The 18,278-nt window shown below is 37.1% G+C and overlaps 1 protein-coding gene across 3 annotated transcripts in view; it reads right to left on the bottom strand.

Moving 5' to 3' along the window:
- LOC128211245 (tudor domain-containing 6-like) overlaps positions 1 to 18,278 on the bottom strand; it is an 82,299-nt gene that overhangs the window by 14,879 nt on the left and 49,142 nt on the right. For all 3 annotated transcript variants that reach the window (XM_052915797.1, XM_052915799.1, XM_052915798.1), the window contains exons 19-26: positions 17,702 to 17,764; positions 6,975 to 7,180; positions 4,028 to 4,129; positions 3,638 to 3,745; positions 2,407 to 2,517; positions 1,955 to 2,103; positions 1,282 to 1,416; positions 630 to 818 (exon numbers count right to left, since the gene is read on the bottom strand). In XM_052915797.1, coding sequence (XP_052771757.1) covers positions 630 to 818; positions 1,282 to 1,416; positions 1,955 to 2,103; positions 2,407 to 2,517; positions 3,638 to 3,745; positions 4,028 to 4,129; positions 6,975 to 7,180; positions 17,702 to 17,764 — 1,063 coding nt within the window. The remainder of the gene's footprint in view (positions 1 to 629; positions 819 to 1,281; positions 1,417 to 1,954; positions 2,104 to 2,406; positions 2,518 to 3,637; positions 3,746 to 4,027; positions 4,130 to 6,974; positions 7,181 to 17,701; positions 17,765 to 18,278) is intronic.

Here is an 18,278-nt window from a genome sequence, read left to right as displayed (position 1 = left end):
AGAATTGGCAAATGGTGTAGTTGTTAAGGCCATCCAAGCACATCATTGATATGTGTTTTCAAAACTGTACACATGGTCCAAATTTCATTGCTGTAGCTTCAAAAAAAAAACAACTAGAAGTACAACAATGCCAAACAACCAGGTTTTTTACATGGCTAATCAGACATTATAGCCAATAAATTTCTTATACAAGTTGGGGAAAAAAGTAGCAGCCTTTACCTTTACTTTTATCATAAAGAGATGCAACTGAATAATCATGTGACCTCAGAGGGATAATTTGAACAAATTTGGAAGAAGCCCACTAGGCGGGGTGACACAAAAAATACCTCAGCCTCATGGTTTTGACAAGATTTTAAGTTTTTCCTTTCAGATGCAATGGCAACCAGAGTTAAGCATAAAATTAATTTCTTGGAATAATTTCGAAAGAGCACGATCCAAGGAACATCCCAATGAAGTTTCCTCTATAAAAATTAGCCAGGCCATGGGCATTGAGAAAAGCTCTCCTTGAGCATGTATCAGGTGAGCTTAAAAACATGTTCCTCCCCTATTTTATCTTAACTTCCTAGGATGGGTTGTTTGTTTGAATAGAATAGCCCCTAGTCAATCTTCTTTCATTTACACTATTTTACCTGTACTCCTGTGTATTTGACTCATTGTAGATGCGGCTCAAACGTCCATGAAACTGCTGGAACACCTCGGACACCATCTGTACGGCAAACGCTAGCGGAGATTTTACGTCTGTAACCACCATCAGCTCTTCCGAGCCCACTTCAACCCTGCTGATTTCTTTTTGCAGTTCTGAAGCCTTTACAATGGGGCTGAAAAATTGTGTAAGCAAAATTATTATGCTTATGCAATGGCAAACGAACATGTCAGTTATCCTTTACACAGCAAACTATTTTTTCAATGAATATAAACCATACATTTGTTTTACTATAACTGAATTTTAACAATGGTCAGTAGCTTCTGGATTATTAACAGGGTTTGAAACTTGAGCAGAACTATGGTCAACTTTTTACTGGACACAACTGACACCAGCCTCAACTTTTACCAGTCCAGTAAGACCATTTGCTTCTCACCAAGGTGTCCTAGGTTCAACTACCAGACTGGACATGTGAGTTTGGTTGATGATAAAAAGGCCGGACAAGGAAGGTTTTATCCAGGTGATCTGGTTTCCTCCACAACACAAGACCAGCGCATAATATCATCTATACAATCCTTCAGGCACTGACCGTACTAATACTCATAAAAGCAACAAACTTGACCCTAAGGTAATCATACCAATCAGCTTGGTTAGTTGCCCTCTTATCCCCAGGTTTTGCCCCTCCAGCAGGAGTATCATCAACCCGCTTTGCCATGCCTGCACTGACCAGCGAGTCCACTACACTCTTCCCATCACCTGTCTTCAACTGCACTCTGGGTGGAATAGTGAATTAAAAGGAAAGCTAAATGGGGTGCTTTTTAATGCTTGGTTTCAACAGGTTTTGTAAGAAATATGGTCACATGTTATTATACTCCAGGTTCATCTTAAACAATAAAGTTATGTTTGGTTACACTAGCTCCTAAGACAGTCATCGAAACTAACTATAAGCTGTCCAGCACTTGTAAGGATTAAAATGTGAGCAGAGGTTTGAACTTGAAAGGCACATTTATAAGTTTAATAAGTTAGCGAAACCAGTCTAATGGACAACCAGTTCCAAAACAGGAATGTTGCAAAATATTATTTGAATGAGTAAGTTTGCGGAACTTCATACAGGATGACATTGGTCAGCTAGCTCCAAATACTGTAAATATTTACATACCTTGATGATGTAGTTCTCAAAAACTGGACCAAACATTCAAATAGTGTTTTGCAACCTCAGAAAGTGTTCAAAGACAATTGTACATTGGAATAATAAACTCCCTTATATTAATTTTGTAATATTTAACTTATTATGAAGTTATAAATGTTCACCTGTGGATTTTGTTGAATCTGCCATCTGACATGGACTGACAGACGACACTGTACTCAACATTTGGTGGGATGTGATGCTCGTAAACCTGTGGTGAGCTTTCCCAGACCGATCCCAGTGGTGTCACTCCACTCAAGGCACAATGTAAAGCCTAAGGAGAGAGAACACTTCATAGAAATAGTGGTTTGAGTAGTTTGTCAGGTTTGGAACACTCTAAGGCTGAACTCGGGTGTCACACCACTCATGGTACAATGTACGCTTGAATCAGAGAGAATGCTCAATGGAAATTATGGTTTGAGTAGTTTTAACTGTTTGAAACCCTCTTCTGATTTAGATTTGTACAGAATTCTGAAGAAGTCTTAAGTCTTAAGAATCTACCTTGATCCCTGTGTGTAGAGTGTATTAACTCTAATACCTGCTAGCCCCTGTACTCTAGCATTAGCTTAAGCATTACCTGGGCTGATAAGGATTCCAGTTCTTGGTCCAGTACCCTCAGTTCTGATATAGGGCATGTTTCTGTGTTTCCAAAGTCTACAAAATGTACCATAACAGTACCATCTATGACCTGAAAAAGAATTTAATTATATATAAAGGAAACTCATTTTGATATGTTTAGAAGTGCACTGAAAGACACAGGCCTTCGGGTTTTCCAGCCCAGCAGGCCTAAAAAGACCTCTGGTTAGGGTTACCCAATCCCAACTACTGAATAGGCGTCGACCCTACCACTTTCATTGTCCATCAGATAAAACAACTCTTCAAGATTATTTTTTTTATGAAACCATGTTTTCTGCACCTTCCTTCAAAATTAAACTCAGTATCTTTCATAAGTACCAATTTTTTCATCATTTATTTTTCCCTTTTGGTATATAGAACATTTGTATAAATTGTGTTAAATCTTAATTGGGAGTAAGAGTGCTTCTTTAAGATTACTTCTTTAACTGATAATCAAAACCTGTCCAAAAGGTGAAGTCCATCATTTATACTTTTATACCTGTCCCGAAGCTTTTGAATGACAACTCTCCTTTTAGCCTCTACATTTTGTTCCCTAACCCTTTTAACAAGTACTCCCTGACAATTTACACCATGTAAGGTTAAATCCTTTATCGTAAATTCTTTTGAAGACATCTCTCCTTTTAGCTTCTACATTTTTTTCCCAAACTCATTTAACATGCACTCCCTGACAATTTACGAGATGGAAGGTTAAATCCTTTAACGCTACCTGTATTTTTTCAATGAACCTAATGATCTCTACCATATTATCATTTCTTACTCTTACAAGAAATAATAGTTATCTTTCATGCTCTGTGATAGTAGTTCAGTCGAAATAGAGCATGTTATTTAAACTAACCAACTTACAAGACTTCTGCATTTAAAAATTCCTCTTTTTCTTATTAATAATTTCCAATTCATACCACTTAGAAGTCAAATGGTCAACTGTCTTTGACTATTTCTATCATAATCAACTAATGAAAAGAGGTGGCCAAATTTTTCTCAAAAAGAAATCATACCCTTGCCCTTATTTATCTTGACCAAAATAGTATGCACATGTCTGGTCAGATACAATGATAAATGGTCAGGTTTTGAGAGCAGACATGACTGTGTGACCACAGACACTGCAGCTATTTACGCTAAACTATATGTCTGCAATTCTTCCTAGCAGACACAAAATAGTACGCCATATTTACCTTGTGCACTTGAACCCGGTACCACTGATTGTCAATGCTGTATCTCCCAGCGTATAGCTCCCCGGACATTACTGAGCTAACATCACAGGTAGCGCTGTCCGTGTACTTCTGCAAACACATCCAGATCTATCATGAACAGATAGCTCAAATACATATTATTATAATGAATAATTAAGGAGAAATTTAGGTAAATCTTGATGAAACAGTATGTTAAACAAGAGGGCCAATATAGCCCTAAATTGCTCACCTGAGATATGTCAAGAAAACACTCCTTACATTTTTTGGGAAGAACACCTAATTAACATGTAATTAGTCATTGACCGGGATTGACAATTTGGAAACATTGATGATGCATCCAATAAGGAATTATCTATAACTCTATGACATTACCGTGGCTAGTAAGGTGGTTATCTTCCCCAGCTGTTGTGCCGTGTCATCGTTAAGAATATGCACATAGATATTGTCTGGATCCTGTACATGCGCCACACACACCTGTGAATAGGAAGGTTGGGTAATTAAAGTTGTGTGTATTCTGTTGATTCACTTTATATTCATTATTCAGAGACTTTATATTTACTATTCTTTTCAGATACTTTATAGTCACTATTCAGATACTTTATAGTCACTTCAGTGGCTTTATAGTCACTATTCAGAGACTTTATAGTCACTATTTAGAGACTTTATAGTCACTATTCAGAGACCTTATATTTACTATTCAGAGACCTTATAGTCACTATTCAGAGACTTTATATTTACTATTCAGAGACCTTATATTTACTATTCAGGTACTTTATAGTCACTATTCAGAGACCTTATAGTCACTATTCAGAGACCTTATAGTCACTATTCAGAGACCTTATAGTCACTATTCAGAGACTTTATATTTACTATTCAGAGACCTTATATTTACTATTCAGGTACTTTATAGTCACTATTCAGAGACTTTATAGTCACTATTCAGAGACTTTATAGTCACTATTCAGAGACCTTATAGTCACTATTCAGAGACTTTATAGTCACTATTCAGAGACCTTATAGTCACTATTCAGAGACTTTATAGTCACTATTCAGAGACCTTATAGTCACTATTCAGAGACCTTATAGTCACTATTCAGAGACCTTATAGTCACTATTCAGAGACCTTATATTTACTATTCAGAGACTTTATATTTACTATTCAGGTACTTTATAGTCACTATTCAGAGACTTTATAGTCACTATTCAGAGACCTTATAGTCACTATTCAGAGACCTTATAGTCACTATTCAGAGACTTTATATTTACTATTCAGAGACTTTATATTTACTATTCAGGTACTTTATATTCACTATTCAGAGACTTTATAGTCACTATTCAGAGACCTTATAGTCACTATTCAGAGACTTTATAGTCACTATTCAGAGACCTTATAGTCACTATTCAGAGACCTTATAGTCACTATTCAGAGACCTTATAGTCACTATTCAGAGACTTTATCTTCAATCTTTTTATTCACTATTCAGTGACTTTATATTTACTATTCAGAGACTTTATATTCACTATTCAGAGACTTTATAGTCACTATTCAGAGACTTTATAGTCACTATTCAGAGACTTTATATTTACTATTCAGTGGCTTTATATTCACTATTCAGTGACTTTATATTTACTATTCAGAGACTTTATATTTACTATTCAGAGACTTTATATTTACTATTCAGAGACTTTATATTTACTATTCAGTGACTTTATATTCACTATTCAGTGACTTTATATTCACTATTCAGAGACTTTATATTTACTATTCAGAGACTTTATCTTCAATCTTTTTATTCACTATTCAGTGACTTTTCATTCACTATTCAAACTTTCCATTCATTATTCAGAGACTATTCATTCACTATTCAGACTTTTTATTCACTATTCAGATACTTTTTATTTACTATTCATAGACTTTTCAGTCACTATTCAGACTTTTCATTCACTCTTCAGAGACTTTTCATTCACTCTTCAGAGACTTTTTATTCACTCTTCAGCGACTTCTTATTCACTATTCAGAAACTTTTTATTCACTTTTTAGAGGTTTTTTACATAGTATTTGAAAGTTAAGTGGGTGCTAGACAGAATGGAGAAACTAAAAACTTATGTTTGGTATGAAAACATTCAAAATCTTTAATATTTGTTACACAGGGTTTGGGAAGAAAATGAAGAAGTGAGTATGCAATATATAAGGTTGAAGTGGTTACAGCCCCATATATGTCATTGCTGAATGGAACAAGCTACAAAAACACGAAGTAATTACTCATTATCTATCTCAATTCATTATATTACTGAACGATAGAAAAAAATCAAACAATCCCCAAATCAGTTCAATTATAGACACATAAAAAAATGCTAGGATTAAGTGAATAGTGCCTGCATGTCTATTGGTAGCATGTAAAATTTATCACATTCATTATTATACCTTTCAAATCAGAAATGGAAGATTTCTAGCCATCTTAGTCTATCAGCACACATGTGCTTGACATTAACTTTCATGTATAGTTGGCAAGTAGATAATTGATATTTTCCTGAGAAAAGCAAGATTCATATCAATGTGTTATTAGCCTTGTTTATAAATATAAGGATCATCTTTCTTTACTTTTCAGGAAATTTCTAAATTATGCATACCATAAATGTCCTATTAAAGGCGCAGGCCCTAATAGATGCACAGTTTTGTTTCTTTAAAATGTAAGTTATTCTTGAGAATTTAAAAAAAAAATAAAAAAATCTACTGATAAAAGTGTTACACCAAAACGTTTAAGATGATTAACTTTACGTGTTTGTGTGGTTTATTTTATTCATATTCATGGAAAATTTTATAGAAATTTCTAATAGGGAAACTATCTTGGAGCATGCACAATGACAAACAGGATATAAAGTTATTATTCAAGTAAATCAACAATAACAAATTGACATAATGGAAAGAAATGACTTATTGGTTTCAATGAAAATTACAACCATTGGCCATTTGTCATTTCTTGTGCAAGATCAAATTCCAATATTCACCAATATATCTCAGTTATCTGTCTTCAACTCGTGACAGTTCAAGAAAGCAGTAAATGCCAGGCTCAATTATTATCCTATTTAAATGTCTCACAATGACTTGTCAATTTTGAATTATGTAAAATTTCTGCAATATCTGATATTGTTATGCCATTTAAGTTCTAGGAAATTTAAATATATGGTCATGGTTCAAGTTTTTACACAACGATGACAGAAACACCAAGGTTAAAACTACATCGACTGTCTTATTCTTAAAACAGGGGAGCTGAAAATAGCCTGGTCGAGAAATCATAATTGTACATGATAAACATACCCGAGTTTCTGTATTCAGGGGCAACTGGGCAGACATGATGGACTTCTTCGGGGGTGGGGATCCTCTCTTTGCCTTTGTGGCTACTTGGTGGGTCTTTGGGGGATTCTGAAGGGCCTCCAGTTCTGCGTCAACACTTTCTGCTGCTACAGTGGGTGCTGAATTCATTATTCCATGAGTAATGGATGGTTTGTTACTTGGTGGCTTTCCTGCAACAAAATTTGGAATATTTATAACGTTTTACACTGGTAGAAACTAGAGATTGCTTTTTTGAAAAAGCACTTGTCTCCCCTATTGTGTGGTCGTAGCTGAGAAAAAATAAATGATGGACATGAAATTTGTAATTTTGGACTGGACACGAACCAACAGTGAAGTTTGGTTTATTCACCCGTATTAAATAGTAAAGAGAAAAAATGTTGTTGATTAATCTTGGAAAATGTAAACAAAGATTGCATTGTATGAATTTCCTAGGCGCAAGCGTTGTTCATTTATTGATCGGAAACCATTTGACCTTTAACCTACTGATCACAAAATCAAGAGGGATATCTACATGACCAACTTGCATACCAAGTATGAAGTTCTTGGTTGCAAGTGTTCTTTAGTTACTTAGCGGTAACTGTTCTTCACCTCAAGGTCACGGCAACCTTGACCTTTGACCTTCTGATCTCAAAATCAATAGGGGTCATGTACTAGTCATGACCGACAAGCATACCAAGTATGAAGTTCCTGGGTGCAAGCGTTCTTTATTTATTGAGCAGAAACAAAGTGTGACGAACAGACTGACTGACTGACTAACGGACTGATCACAAAATCAATAGGGGTCATCTACTAGTCATGACCAATTTGCATACCAAGTATGAAGTTCCTGGATGCAAGTGTTGTTTAGTTCCTGAGCGGAAACTGTTTCCTCACCTCAAGGTCATGGTGACCTTGACCTGTGACCTTCTGATCTCAAAATCAAAATGAGTCGTCTACAAGTCATGACCAACTAGCATACCAAGTATTACGTTCCTGGGTACAAGCTTTCTATAGTTATTGAGCAGAAACCATTTTTAAGCTTAAAGTCACCGCCAACTTATGTTTTTTTACCTTTGGATCCCAAAATCAAATTAGGGTCATCTTCTAGTCATGAACAACTAGCATACCAAGTACGAAGTTCCTGGACCCAAAGGATCTTTAGTTATTGAGCGGAAACTGTTTCTTCACCTCAAGGTCACTGTGACCTTGACCATTGACCTACTGATCTATAAATCAATAGGGGTCATCAACTAGTCATGACCAACTAGCATACAAAGTATGAAGTTTCTTGGTTCAAGTGTTCTTTAGTTAATGAGCAGGAAGTGTTTCTTCCCCTCAAGGTCACAGTGACCTTGACCTTTGACCTACTGATCTCAAAACCAATAGGAATCATCTACTAGTAATTACCAACTAGAGATTGCTTTTTCGAAAAAGCGCATGTCTCCCCCATTGTGTGGTTGTAGGTGAGAAATAATCAATGATGGATCCCAAAATCAATAGGGGCCATCAACTAGTCATGACTAACTGGCATACCAAGTATGAAGTTCCTGGGTGTAAACGTTCTTGAGTTATTGAGCAGAAACCGGTTCTTCACCTCAAGGTCAGTGACCTTGACCTTTGACCAACTGATTGCAAAATCAACTAGACATCATGACCAACCTCACTTCAAAGTTTGGTGAACCTAGATCAAAGCATTCTCCTGATATTGCACGGAAATATTTTTTTACATTAGAGGTCACAGCGACGTTGACCTTTGACCTTGTGAACCCCCAAAACATAGGAGTTTTCTAAACCTCATGATCAACCTCCCTACCAAGTTTGGTGAACCTAGGTCAAACCATTCTCAAGATATTGAGCGGAAATGTTTTTTACATTGGGGGTCGCCGCGACCTTGACCTTTGACCTAGTGACCCCAAAAACAATAGGGATCTTCTACACCTCATGACCAACCTCCCTACCAAGTTTGGTGAACCTAGGTCAAACCGTTCTCAAGATTTTGAGCAGAAATGTTTTTTATATTGGGGGTCGCCGCGACCTTGACCTTTGACCTAGTGACCCCAAAAACAATAGGGATCCTCTACACCTCACGACCAACCTCCCTACCAAGTTTGGTGAACCTAGGTCAAACCATTCTCAAGATATTGAGCGGAAATGTTTTTTACATTGGGGGTCGCCGCGACCTTGACCTTTGACCTAGTGACCCCAAAAACAATAGGGATCCTCTACACCTCACGACCAACCTCCCTACCAAGTTTGGTGAACCTAGGTCAAACCATTCTCAAGATATTGAGCGGAAATGTTTTTTACATTGGGGGTCGCCGCGACCTTGACCTTTGACCTAGTGACCCCAAAAACAATAGGGATCTTCTACACCTCATGACCAACCTCCCTACCAAGTTTGGTGAACCTAGCTCAAACCGTTCTCAAGATTTTGAGCAGAAATGTTTTTTATATTGGGGGTCGCCGCGACCTTGACCTTTGACCTAGTGACCCCAAAAACAATAGGGATCCTCTACACCTCACGACCAACCTCCCTACCAAGTTTGGTGAACCTAGGTCAAACCATTCTCAAGATATTGAGCGGAAATGTTTTTTACATTGGGGGTCGCCGCGACCTTGACCTTTGACCTAGTGACCCCAAAAACAATAGGGATCCTCTACACCTCACGACCAACCTCCCTACCAAGTTTGGTGAACCTAGGTCAAACCATTCTCAAGATATTGAGCGGAAATGTTTTTTACATTGGGGGTCGCCGCGACCTTGACCTTTGACCTAGTGACCCCAAAAACTATAGGGATCCTCTACACCTCACGACCAACCTCCCTACCAAGTTTGGTGAACCTAGGTCAAACCATTCTCAAGATATTGAGCGGAAATGTTTTTTACATTGGGGGTCGCCGCGACCTTGACCTTTGACCTAGTGACCCCAAAAACAATAGGGATCTTCTACACCTCATGACCAACCTCCCTACCAAGTTTGGTGAACCTAGGTCAAACCATTGTCAAGATATTGAGCGGAAATGTTTTTTACATTGGGGGTCGCCGCGACCTTGACCTTTGACCTAGTGACCCCAAAAACAATAGGGATCTTCTACACCTCATGACCAACCTCCCTACCAAGTTTGGTGATCCTAGGTCATGCGGTTTTCCAGTTATCGATCGGAAACGAAGTGTGACGTACGGACGGACTGACGGACTACCGGACTATCGGACTACCGGACTGACGGACAGGGCAAAAACAATATGTCTCCCCCAGAGAGGGGGAGACATAACTAGCATACCAAGTATGAAGTTCCTGGGTACAAGCGTTCTTTAGTTATTGAGCAGAGACCATTTTTAAGCTTATGGTCACTGCCAACATATCATTTTTTACCTGAATGTAACCTTGACCTTTGACTTTTTGATCTCAAAATCAATAGGGGTCATCTTCTAGTCATGAACGACTAGCATACCAAGTATGAAGTTCCTGGACCTTAAGGATCTTTAGTTATTGAGCGGAAACCGTTTCTTCACCTCAAGGTCACAGCAACCTTGACCTTTGACATAGTGACCCCAAAATCAGGGGTCATCTTCTAGTCATGACCAAATAGCATACCAAGTATGATGTTCCTGGGTCTAAGCGTTCTATAGTCATTGAGCAGAAATGAAGTGTGACGTAGTGACTGACTGACGGACAGGGCAAAAACAATATGTCTCTCCATGAATGGGGGAGACATAATAAGACATTTTGGGGCTTGTTATTCTAAAGAACTGGTCTCATTTCAATGATGTTTGTACACATGTATATTTACTATCTGTTACATATTCCATTGGTGTACCTATTTAAAATAAACAAGTTGTAACTGGTATTTCTACTTAATTCCCTTATTAAATGTTATGTTTCTGATACACAGATAGTTTCTAAAATGCAGGGTTTTCATTAAGGAAAGTTTCAGCAGGCCCAAATATAATTTGAGAAGGCAAAAATATCGAGCATTGAAGGTGCAAAGTGAACTTTCTCTCGAATCCTTTTCCCTGTATACTTGTTATATGTTGATATATTAACAACTTATGAATAATTACTGTTTAAACCAACTGTGATCCAATTTGTATGTACAAACAAATTATTGAGATAATATTTACACTTAAAACATAACTCTGCTGTTGATTTACTAAATTTCAAATCCAATTATCAAAGTTTAATCCCAAAAGAGACTTAGAAAAAAAAAAAAAATTAAATCGAAAGAGTCATGGATTGTTCAAAGTTAAAACACAATTTTATTGAGTAAACAATTAACTTAATGTTATTTCGGAATTAACTAATGTTATTTCGGATCAACTTTGCATGTTCGTTGTTTTTAAAATGAATTAATTTAAGCCTGTCTCACACAGAACACGGTTGGGCACACGGTTCCAATACGGTATACTCGGTTATACACGGGTTGACTGGTACGAGTATTGAGCTCCAACAGTGCCTGGGCATGAGTAAGTACGATTTAGACTCGAATGTAGCACGAGTATGTACGAACAAAGCACGGATATACTCGGTCAAGCAAGGTTTGAACACGATTTTCAAACGATTTTCATACGATTGTTGTACGGTTCCAAGTACGGTCTGTTATGGCCTAGTACGATTAAGCACGACTTTTACTCGATTAACTGGACATTTACAGGGTTTACATACGGTCCCACCGACTTTTGTTCGAGTTATGCTCGAATTATCACACATTCGTGTATGTTTTGATATAAATTGACTCGTTTTCTCGTTTTGATGGCTTGGCTTGATAAATTTTCGAACTTTCAACATAGAAGTTATAAAAATGGCAGATGACAGAATAAGGGAATTAGAAATCTCGAAAAGACTGATAGACATTGAGATTATTTTGGCCAGAAGGCGTGAGGGGAGACAAGAACAAGCCAACAGAAGGAAAAGAAGAAGGTCGACAGGGTCAACAGGTTGAAGTGGTCGGAGGGCCTTTGTGGCCCTTTTTGTATTCTCGCTGGTAGAATCTTCCATGGTGGGGATTCTTTTGGGGACCTTCTTCTTCTTTGGAGGCATTATGTAGCAAGTACTCTGTTGTTTCAAGGTGGCAGCAGGTAGTTGTGTTTTCTGTTGTGTTTGAGTGCTGTATGATCATACACGAGCTTTGTACAGACGTACAGACCGTGTCTGGTCGTACTTGACCATGTATAATTCGTACTTGAACCGTATTGGTCGTATGGCGATCGTATGGAACCGTATTGGTCGTATGGCGATCGTATAAAACCGTGTGTACACTCGTGTGAATCGTACGGTGATCGTGTGACATTCGAGTGTTAATCCGGGTGTTGGATGTAGGACTTGGGAACGATTTCACATGATTCCATACGATTTATATACGATATTGACATGGTTGAGCTCACTCGTGGAGTGGACTTCATGTGCGGTTGTATATACGGTCTCGTACGGTCTCACACGGTCTCTCACGGTCTTGTACGATCGCTAATACGATCATACACGGACATGGCACCCGTGCCAGTTTTTTTAAAAGTTTTAAAAATCATACACGGCTTTCACGGATACACTCGAATGGCCCAAGTGGAACTCGGATAAGGCCACGGTTGGTTCGGTTGTATGTACGGTTTACACGGGTGGCCCACCGTATAAGCCGTGTGTTCTGTGTGAGACAGGCTTTAAATATAATTAATAAAACAAGAGCTGTCACAGTATGAGACGAATGCCCCCGAATGTGTCATTGACCTATGAACAAGTACATGAAAAGTTGATCTTGCCTTTACGTGTCAAATTGTTATGGCAAGTTATTATAAATTGCCTCTGAAATACCACCCATACTTGACAGCCTACACTCTTATGTCCTCATATTCAGCATTCCATTGTGAATAAACACTTAGTGTATCTTTCACCTTAGAGGTAGGGACATGGGTTTTGCGTACGACATGTCGTCTTGGTATGTCAAAAATATGTGGCTAGTCATTTTAAAATCTGTCCATTCAAGAGAAAGTTACAGCCCGGTTACGACAGCCTAACCTCCATGTACTTATATGCAGCATACCATTGTGAATAAACACTAAGTGTGACCTTCAACTTAGAGGTAACCGCCCTCAAAAAAGGGGCTCGCTGGAGCACTGTACTAAGGTTTTAGATTATTTTAGGAACAGTTTGTTGTTCTTCTTGATACTAGAGCATTGTGTTAACAATAAATTGTGAAATTCAAGACATGAAAAAAAGAGTATCAGTGATTTGTAAAGAACAAATTCCTGAATTATTCATTCAAAGAATGGAAATGATGGAAAAACAAATTTGCAGCATATGTTGTTTTCTTTTTTTGACTTGGCTGAAAGGTATCGTATTATATCATGTATGGGACGCTAGCATAGATAGGACACAGGCAAAAAAATAGTTGAAAAAACGGGGTAAAAACCCTTAATATATAAGGACGCAGCGGAAAAATGTAAAAATCGGAGCCGAAAAATTGAGGTTGGTAAAGTATTTACTAGTGATGTTCCGATGATCGATTATAATCAAAAATCGATTGGTTGGGTCTGAAATCGGCGACAATCGATAGAATTTAGTTATAATTGATTATCGAAAAAAAAAGTGTTAAGATGTTATCTTTAACAAAATGGCTGATGAAAGCCACAATGAGCAAGGAAATGAACTATTTTTTATACAACAACACTTAATAACTTCAATCATAGACATAAGGTATATGCATATAACGATTAAGAGTTTAATACTCTACATGAATCAAACTACAACTCAGGTACTATCTAGTATTTTAAAAACCGATTGTACTATCGATAATCGGTTACTTGAGTGGAACCGATCATCGATAGTAAAATTGCAACCGATTCCCAACACTAGTATTTACAACATATATTGAAGTAAAAATCAAACAAAAAATTGTATATAAGGCATAATTCAATAACTGTCTTGTGTATTTCGATAATTATCGTCATATTTCAGTAATTTAGCATACACAACAATGATTTAAGTCTTGACATTTTGAGAACATTCATGCATATTATAAGAAATATGAAAATAAAAGAGACCAAACAAAATTATTTTAATACATTTGAGAGAAGTCTATGCAAGGGTGCTTCAGACCAAATTTGGTAAATATCCATCAAGAGGTTCACAAGAATAATCGTTTTTTACTCTAGTTTAAGAGGTTCACAGGTTCACAAGAATAATCGTTTTTTACTCTAGTTTTAGCTAAAAGGGGCCAAACAAAATGATGTGAACAAATTTAAGAGAGGTCCATGCAAGGACACTTCAAACCAAATTTGCTGAAGATCTATCAAGGGGTTCATGCGAAGAAAATGTTAAGTTTTTTTTACTAATTTTAGCTCTGGTGGCCCTTAAAAGGGGCCAAACAAAATTATTTGAAAAGACCTGACAGAGGCCCATGCTAGGATGCTTCAGACTTGAAGATCCATCAAGCAGTTAATAAGATCAAGTTGTTTAAAGGTTTTTTCTATTTTTTGCTCTGGTGACCCCTAAAAGGGGCCAAACAAAACCATTTGAACAAAGTTGAGAGAGGACCATGTAAGGATGCTACATATCAAGTATGGAGTCATTCTGACCTTTACTTTCAGAGGAAAGGATGTTTAAGTGACAAGACAATGTAAAAACAAATGACCCCTGAGCAAGGCCAATTTGACCCCAGGCAATAATTTGAATACCTTTGGTGTAGGTCCACTAGGTAACACTATATACCAAATATGAAAGCTCTAGGTCTTATATTTTGGAGAAGAGGATTTTTAAAGTTTTATTATGTAAGACTATATAAAAACAAATAACTTTCAGGGCGGGGCCAATTTTGACCCTGTGGCAATAATTTGAACAACTTTGATAGAGGTCCACAAGATGATGTTGTATACCAAATATCTAAGCTCCTGGCCTTACGGTTCTGGAGAAGAATATTTTTAAAGATTTACTATATAACACTACGTAAAAACAAGGACCCCCTAGGCGGGGTCAATTTTGACCCTGTGGCAATAATTTGAACAAATTTTGTAGAGGACCACTACATGATGACACATACCAATTTTCAAGGTTCTAGGCCTTGTGGTTTTTGAGAAGAAGATTTTTAAAGTTTTCCCTATATAAGTCTATGTAAAACAATTGCCCCCCTGGGCGGGGCCATTTTTGACCCCAGGGGGATAGTTTTAACAATTTTGGTAGAGGACCACTAGATGATGCTATATACCAAATATTAAGGCTCTAGGCCTTGTGGTTTTGGAGAAGAAGATTTTTAAAGTTTTTCCTTTCCGTTGCCATGGCAACCAGAGTTCTGCATGGAATTCAATTCTTTGAACAATTTTCAAAGGGGACCACCCAAGGAACATTCCTGTGAAGTTTGGATGAAATTGGCTAAGCGGTTTATGAGGAAATGTCGTTTAAAGTAAAAGTTTACGGACGGACTGACGGACGCTGGACAAATTGTGATCACAAAAGCTCACCTTGTCACTATGTGACAGGTGAGCTAAAAATAAGAATGCTGGGTCAGCCTCTCTAGCAACAGTTTTAACATCATTTGCGAATGAATTTCATGACCTCGACGTCATACTAGATATTGCCCTAAACGAAGCCCTTTATAACTAGAATTAGTAAGAATCGCTATCAAAAACACTCCCCCGCAAAATTCAGTAATAATACAATCGATTTTTGTGTACAAGACAAGAAATCAAGGCATGAAAAGCATGGGCAATCACATCTTTCTTGAGATTGAGAGAACACGTGCTGTAAAACAGGGTCATATCACATATAATATTACTATAATCCGTGTGTTCAGAACAAAATACGAACGTTGACTAACAGACGTAAGGGTACATTTTTATTGCCGGATTAGCATTCCATTTTCGGAAACAGAAGTGACAAATGACATGTGTTTATTCAAGCAAGTCTCTTGTTTACTAGATCGTAAATCAGCCATTTTGACACATTTCTGAAGCATGACCTGTGTCATCATTCGTGTGTGATCAATAGGATATTATTATATGATATTTATTATTGGTAGATAAAAATAGGTGGTGACATGTTTGGGGATTTTCCATAGAAAAACGAGGCAAGAACGCCCTGTGAACTTTGAAGGCGTGTTTGGCATCTTTCATAGTAGCATCCTCTAGTTTCGCCAGTTGTATATAAATTGATGTATATTCTACACAAAAATGCATTTCTTGCAAAAAATAAACAACAGCTATGAAATGAAATTACCGTAATAATAACAATGGCGCATTTGGGCATTTTTGTTGAGAATTTGAGCCGGCCAAAATTCTCTTTGAAGCGGTCATTTTAGCCGGCAGCCGGCTCGTAATGAAAACCCTGAAAATGTTTTCTTTTTTCATGCTTTCATCTGTTAATGAAATTTACTGCCTTCAGCATACTTTTCCAAAATTTATTCCATTACTGGCATTTAGAGGATTTTATCTATCAGAGATTTTTCACAGTTATTTTTCTTTGAAGACAAAAACACGCATTCATGTGTCAAACATTTGGAAATATAAGAGGTGCTTCAGGGATTACATCTCATGGCAGTATGGAAAAGTCAATGAGCTGTCTTCAACTGCAAACTAGGTGAAGTATTGGAGAGAACATGTGAAACACTAGTGGGTGCCAATGCTTGTAATTCTTTTTTTCTTTACAAAAGGGGCATAGCTCAACAGATATTGAAGTCTGATCTATAAGGCCTTTCTACATTTGTATGTTGTCTTGGGCTTATGTAAACCCAGCTTCATGTGACTTTAACCTTACAGAAGTTTCTTTTTTCCAAGTAAAACAATAAAGCTAGAAAAATAAAAAAAAATGTTTCTGCCCCCTATGAGAAAATCAAATGTTTATTTGTTTGATTAAAACTTGAAATATGATTCACTGTTATGTAAATTAAGTTTGATTTGGGCATTTCTCATCATGAACTGTTTTCAAGGGAAAGTCCTTACTTACTTTTTTCAAACATGCTTTAAATGGAGCTGAAATCATTTGTGTAAGTCGCTCCATCGGAATACATTCTTTAACTCGTATGAGATGACCTATAACCTGAACTCATTAACAAGAGTTTGTTTTTTACCCAAGAGTTCCAGGTTTCATGTTCCTAATTGTGAACTCATATAAGGAATACCAGAGGCTGTAATCAAGGTAATCAAGTGTATGCTCATGTTTCAGAGTGGAATCAAGGGACAAACTCTTTATTAATCATTACGAAACCCTTGAGAAAATGACAAGCAAAGTTTTGGTCTTAGTTTAATTCAGACATTTATTTGGCAGATAAGGCATGCACCTTGGCTGGAAAATTATTTTGTGATTCCATTTAGTGTTTTGCTTATACTTTTTGATGATGGCGTTCCATTCAGTGTTGAGTGTACCAAAAAAAACTCAGGTTTAACAGCTTCATATGAGATGGATCATAGATGGGTAAAATGTATGGCCTAAGTAAAGAATGTTTTCAAATGAAATTTCACTAATATATTGGTAAACTGAAAAGCACTAAGGCAACGTTAAATAGATTGGTTAAACCTTAACAGTGCAGTTATTTATGTTCTGTTGTTCAGCAGCATTTAGTGTGACAACAACTTTAATTGGAAAAAAGGCTAAAGCTAACCCGATGAATGTGTTGCACTGACTATTGCTGTCAATGTACGGACTAAAACTTAGATGCCTATTTTTATAATTTGGATGTGTTTAACGTTTGTAAAGGATTAATTAAGGTCAAATGATTGAACTTTTACGTACTGTTCATTTGTTGTTGTGGGCATTCATTCCGGCGATGTGAAGTGTCTCCGCAAACATTACAGCCTGAAAAATAGATAAAAATAACATAAACATTAAATTCAAATTAAAGAATGCAAGAACACTCTTCACCCGTTTTTAAGTCCTTTGGTTTAAATGTGTAACCTGCATTGTTGTTTTCATGGCATATACACGTACCGCAGGTAACATTGGATGTTATACTTCATTACAATTTCATTATTCTTTCTTATGATATATTGAATATATATATTTCAATACTCAATTTGCAAACATTATTACAAACATAAATCTTAATCTTATATTTTCCATATGACTTTGAGAAAAAAATATTTTGCATGCTTTGGGTTCGATCCGAACCAGGGTGAGTGAATAGGTACAGGCGTCTGATCCCACTCAAGAGGCTTAGGGTTCTATCCCAACCAAGTAGTATCTGTGTCCACCTCTCATGCAAGAAGTGGTTTCAAGCTCCGCCTGGGTGAGAGTGGTTTAGGTGTCCCCCTTTCTCCAAAGAGGCTGTTGGTTTGATCCCCACGAGCAAAACTTTCCCATGGTCTCTCAA

This window comes from Mya arenaria, chromosome 12 (assembly GCF_026914265.1).
Source record: "Mya arenaria isolate MELC-2E11 chromosome 12, ASM2691426v1".
NCBI lineage: Eukaryota > Metazoa > Mollusca > Bivalvia > Myida > Myidae > Mya > Mya arenaria.
Note: the sequence above shows the minus strand (reverse complement) of the source record. Positions and strands in the feature narration are given on the sequence as shown.